Source organism: Garra rufa, chromosome 5 (genome assembly GCF_049309525.1).
Source record: "Garra rufa chromosome 5, GarRuf1.0, whole genome shotgun sequence".
Taxonomy (NCBI): Eukaryota; Metazoa; Chordata; class Actinopteri; order Cypriniformes; family Cyprinidae; genus Garra; species Garra rufa.
The window spans coordinates 6,493,300-6,499,299 of record NC_133365.1 but is presented as its reverse complement, the minus strand read 5'-3'; the positions used below and the strand labels follow the sequence as shown (position 1 = coordinate 6,499,299).

General features: G+C 35.0%; 1 protein-coding gene across 2 annotated transcripts in view; it reads right to left on the bottom strand.

Annotated features, from left to right (window-relative positions):
* Positions 1-248: 248 nt before the first annotated feature.
* Positions 249-6,000, bottom strand: part of tut7 (terminal uridylyl transferase 7) — a 29,365-nt gene continuing 23,613 nt past the window's right edge. For both annotated transcript variants that reach the window (XM_073839634.1, XM_073839633.1), the window contains exons 24-30: positions 4,485-4,532; positions 4,044-4,135; positions 3,571-3,686; positions 2,508-2,689; positions 2,366-2,415; positions 2,196-2,262; positions 249-928 (exon numbers count right to left, since the gene is read on the bottom strand). In XM_073839634.1, coding sequence (XP_073695735.1) covers positions 864-928; positions 2,196-2,262; positions 2,366-2,415; positions 2,508-2,689; positions 3,571-3,686; positions 4,044-4,135; positions 4,485-4,532 — 620 coding nt within the window. In that variant the 3' untranslated portion in view covers positions 249-863. The remainder of the gene's footprint in view (positions 929-2,195; positions 2,263-2,365; positions 2,416-2,507; positions 2,690-3,570; positions 3,687-4,043; positions 4,136-4,484; positions 4,533-6,000) is intronic.

Below are 6,000 nucleotides of genomic sequence, written 5' to 3'. Positions count from 1 at the left end.
CTTTTGTTCATTGTAGCTCCCCCATTTGGCCGATTGGGGCAAGCCTTGGTCACTTTGTCAGCGGTGTGAGTACTAGCATCCCTCCAAGTCTCAAGTCTCTACGACGTATGGTTTGGTCTGCACGATCAGTTTTATGAGACAATTCTAATTACAATAGGTTTCAAGCGCATAACGTTGAAAAAAAAAAAAAAAAAAACAAAGCACAGAGACCTTACTATGACAAAATTAATTTATTGTCATCTAAAAAAAAGGGACCAGAGTTAAATTACTAATATGGAGGGAATTCATTTAGTTTATTGACACTGCAGCAAATGCAATGAAGGCAATGGAGCCTTTTTCCTCAAACATACACAATTCATTCAGCAAAAAACAGAGCACTAATATAAACTATAAAATAAAGCATAACTAAAACCAAGCCCGGCCAAACGGAAACGCACAATGAATAGCTCAACAATGAACCTGCAATAATATCAGCATCACTGTAAATACACAGACCCCAAACCAACATTTCTATATATACATTTTATACAAAATAAAACACTTCTTGGTACATGCACAAGACGCACAACTGTGCAAATTTGTGTTACTAAAACTATTCAAGCAAATTCAAAAACACACACTGGGGCTCCAATCTAAATTACAAAGATAATCAGCTGGACTTAATTTAAAAAAATAAAAACAGATAAAATGAGAAACATCACATTCATTTCACACTTGTCACAAAAAAACAACTAAAAATCAGACACCTATACAAGGCACATTCATCACGGCGTTTTAACTAGGGTTCATGATAATACTGAGCTGCGGCTGATGGACATCCAGAAACGCTCCGCTTCAGCCTGGAACGGCTCACAACGGATGATTTACTTGAAAGGGCTCCACTTCTCCAAAGACGCATTTAATGACGCATGTCTGCTGGCAAGGCTACCTACAACACGACAGAGAAACTTATGACAACGGGACATTTTCAGATATATGCTAAGCAAAGACAGCAGCTGCTTCATGACCAATGATGGTGTTTTGAACTCCTTCACAAGCATCAGATAAACAGCTATTGATTCACAAGCGTATTGGACTGTGTATCAGGAGTTGCTTCAAAAGTCTGAGTAAAAGCTGTTTGGTCATATTTCTTTATCAAATGATGGGAAAATAAACAAACAAACAAAAAGCTCAGTCTATAGACAAATGCAGTGTTATTTCAGTAAGTGGTGTTAAAAGTATAGGACTGGTACTAAAACGATCCTTACATTCTAAAGTATTTAAGTATTTATAGGCGTTATACAGTAAATTCCATTTTTACGACTGGATTCCACGATTTCGTCTGCGTTTTCTGCACTGCGGAAAACATAGGGCCATATAATGCATTTTTGGGGAGTTGATTGGTTGTACAATGTGGTTGTCACTCTTAAAAATGACTGAATTATGTTTGTACAGAACAGGATTAAGCACTAAAAGGTGAACTGATGTACAGAATTTTTAAGGGGAGACACTGCAGGCAAAAACGCTGTTCAGCTCTTTGGTTTTTCATAGTGTTTTTTCAGACTAGTGGAAAGAAAACATCCGAAAGACACAGTGTCGTCTTTTATAGCACTTGATCTATTTGTGTCAATAGATTTTAAATTATAATACAGATTAAGGTTGTTTTCTCAAAAAGAGCCATAAATCGCCACTTCAGTTGCACTTACACACACACACACACACACACCAAACTTTACATTTTTATTCCTGTCTATATCCTGAAGGGTTTTACAGAGGGATTTGTTCATATATAATTTGCTTGATTTTATACAATATTTTATTCCCCCAAAAATGGTAAAAAAAAAAAATGTTTGGTTTTTTTTAATCATGGAGTGACAAAACGAGATACTCAAAGTCCTCTCTGTAAAAACATTTGACTCTAATATGTAAAAAAAAAAGAAATTAAGCAAGAATTTTGAAACTGACTTCATCCAGTGTTTAGATTTTTGTACTAGAAATGTATGCAAATTAGGGCATATTTCATTAAATATTGGCTCATTTTCATATTTAAATGTAACATTTGGGAAAACTTGTAATACAAAACATGTTTGCAATTATCAATGTAATCAATCTAGTGGGTAAGTACGGTGATAACTATTAGTTATTTTTTTACTCTTTTCATTTGCAGTGTCTTCCCTTCACAGAATTAAACATTCAGCACAGCATAACTCACTCACCAGCTTCAGGACCTAAAATCATCCTCTTTGCTCTCTGCTTCTTTTTCCTGCCCTGCTTAGGACTCTCCTACAAACACACAAGAGTCCAACCGAGCTCATGTTTAATTCCAAGGAAAAACTTGAGTGTTAGCACATAATGAAAACTGTAAATGAGATAGTATCGGACATACTAGTCTGTCTCCTGACGCAGGGCTTCTTTGGCACGTGTTTGGAGAGGATTCTGTAAAGAGAAACACGAGTGATTCCTAAATCAAATTTCTGCAAGACCGTAACATTTTTAACAGGTTTAAATGCTGTGATGAGTGCAGCTACCTGAAGATTTGGCCAGCAGACAGTCTTTCTTGATGTGAGTGTTGGAACCACACAGATAACAGCATTTCTCCTCCCTTTGGCGCCACCGTCCGTCTGTGTAAGGACTGCCGTCATTCATCGCTCTGCCATCGGGTCTGTTCCCATCGCGTCCGCCGAACAATCCATCTGTGTCACGTCTTTGTCTTAGCAAGCCATTCAAACAAACAAATGAGTAAACAAGCCAAATCAAACTAGAAAGCATCAAAAGTCAGATTTAACACTGCAAAAAACGATTTTTCTTGTTTCCAGCCAAAACATCTAAAAATTCTTAAATCAAGAAGGATTTTATAGACGAGTAAAAATTATTGTCTTGTTTTCTGGAAAAACAAGTCAAAATTAAATGTGTTTTTGCTTGAAACAAGCTAAATAATCTGCTAATGGGGTAAGAAAAATAATCATGTTTTCTGTTTGAAATAAGACATTTTTGTTTACCCCATTGGCAGATTATTTAGCTTTTTCTAAGCAAAAACTCACTTCATTTGGACTTGTTTTTTCTGAAAACAAGAAAATAATTTTTACTCGTCTAGAAAATCCTTCTTATGGAGTTTGGGGAAGAGATCTCATTCCGTTCAGAAGTTATAGGCATTTAAGTAAAGTCACCTTGCCCCTTTCAAGCGTTTTGGCGTCCCTTTACGATGGTGAGTCAAAAATGTAACTTTTTAAAAATAATTATTGATATTTACTCTCCAGAGAATCTTCCTGCACTGGTTTGCTTCCAATCAGGCAAAAAACATCTAAAAAATATCTGAACATTTGGCTATTATGATATAAGAGTTGAGCCTGGGACTGACGGTTTAGGAGTTATGAGTGATTGCATACTGTTTTTCGCTGTAGCGCCCCCGTCAGGCCAATTGGGCTGAGACTTGGTCACGTTGTCAGCGCTGTGAGTACTACCATCCCTCCAAGTTTCAAGTCTCTATGACTTATGGTTTGGTCTGCACGATCAGTTTTACATGACCAATCTAACAATTACAATAGAGAACCCTTAAAAAGACACTCCTCAACAGATCTGGTGCTGAATTACCTCTTTCGCATTGGACAGTCTTTCATAAAATGCCCAATCTTCCCACAGATCCGACAGCAGCGGTCATTGGGTGCAAGTTTGCCCTCTGTCAGCACGTCTGGGTCAAAAAAATACTCCTGCAAACACAAAAGGAACAATCAAGTATAATGATATATGAGGCATTTTACACAATTTGCTAACACTTTGGTTTAGAGACCAATTTTCACTATTTACAACTTGCTTATTAGTGTGCATATTACTAGTATACTGTTTGTTTATTAGTATTATTAAAGTATATTAATGCCTTATTTTGCATGACTACATTTTAGATTCCAAATGCATCCCATACCTAAATTAAACCACCTTACTAACTATTAAAAACAGCTGCAAATTGGGAGTTTATTGAGGCAAAAGTCATAGTGAAAATTGGACCTTACAAAAAAAAAAAAAGAGTGAGATCCAGAATTGACATGGTCAGGGTAAAGGATGCAAACCATTTTATTGGAGTACTCTGGTGGGAAGCCTCTGACAGGGGTCCCGAAAACTGTCCGGGCGTTGATGAAGGCCTTCATGATGAAACTCGCCACTGCAAACAGCCACACGGAAGAAAACACGACATCAAAATATCAAGACAAGGGTCTTTTTCAAAATCTTTGAGATGAGTAACAACAGTTGACCACTATTTCTATATTTATAAACAGAAATAGAGCACAAAATGTTCCTAATGCACACATAAATCTGACATGGTTTAGACAATTGAGGTCATTGATGGATAACAGTAGCCAATCGCAGGTGTTTCATCTAAATATGGTGGCTGACGGTTTATACGTTTGAATATAAACTTTAATAAAGTTAGGTCATATGATGAACGGTAGAGTCTGTATGAAGGATTATACATACAGCAGTAAAAGAAAAATAACAAAAACATGACATACTTCTCCGTGACAGACCAGCTCCAAGATTATGACTCAAATCAAAGGGATCTGAAAGAAACACAAACGATCAACTACAATCTTCCAATACGGCACGTTAGAGGAATGTTAACACATTACATGAGTGCAACTCTTAATAAAGTACATAATAAAATATGTACAAAATGTCTTGTTTTATGCGGTTTTCTGTCTTTTATTTTAGCCTTTAAAATTATGCATTTCATTTTGAAAATGTGGGTAAACATTAGACCTGGTTGCTTGTGTGACTAGAAAAAGATTATTTGTGACCTAATTTATATAAATTAAGATAAATGCAAGAAAAAAGCCCCATTTCTAAAGTTTGTGATTTTGTTCCCTTTTTCTTTTTAACAGCTCTCACTGTCGTGGAGTGGTGACATAATATCATTCTTGTTAAGAGATTTCAGTGTTTCAGTAATAATATTCTTCATATTTAAAATGCATGCACACTGCTGTTAAGAGTAACAGTTACTGTACAGGTTCACAATGGTCAAAAAGGTTTTACAAAATTACTTTTGGATTGATGCCTTTTTGTAAACTCAAACGACAATTACAGTCTTAGAAAAAAAAAGGTACAGATGGCAGAGAGCACACTTTATTTTCTTGATTTTACAAAAGCACATTGTTTTGTTGGCGTGGTCTTTGACCCCAGAGGGTTTAACAGTGGTGCCGTGTCTCTGCCATTGTCCCACAGCAACATTAAAATAGTATAGATTAGTGTACAATGTTTTAATCATTTAACATATTAAACCCTCTGGGCCTCTTCATTTAGGAGTCACACTTGGATCCTTCGTGGTCAAATGTGACCGAAGCCTTAAAAGTAAAACTTATTTTTTTCTTCAGGAAAAACATTAAAATACATTTTTTGTTCAATAATATTTTGTACTTATTATTTAGAATTTTGAGGAGCTTTTAACGAATCTATGCAATATTTGTGACCCTGGACCACAAAACCAGTCATAAGGTTAAATTTGACAAAACTGAGATTTATACATCATATGGTAGCTCAATAAATAAGCTTTCTATTGATGTATGGTTTGTTAGGATCAGACAATATTTGGCTGAGATACATCTATTTGAAATCAGAAATCTGAGGGTGCAAAAAAATCTAAAATATTGAGAAAATCACCTTTAAAGTTGTCCAAATTAGGTTCTTAATGCATATTACAAATCAAAAATTACATTTTGATATATTTACAGTAGGAATTTTACAAAAAACCTTCATGGAACATGAACTTTACTTAATATCCTAATGATTTTTGGCATAAAAGAAAAATCAAAAATTTTGACCCATGCAATTTATTTTTGGCTATTGCTACAAACACACCCCAGCACTTGAATTTTACACTTGAATTAATTTTTTTTGTATTTAATTATTTATTATTTTTCAATAAATGCAACATTTCACATTAAAATAGAGTGAAAGCATTTAAAATAAGTGAGAATGTATTGTACTTAATGTATTCATTTTATTTCACATTTGCTCAAAATTTGCTCTAAT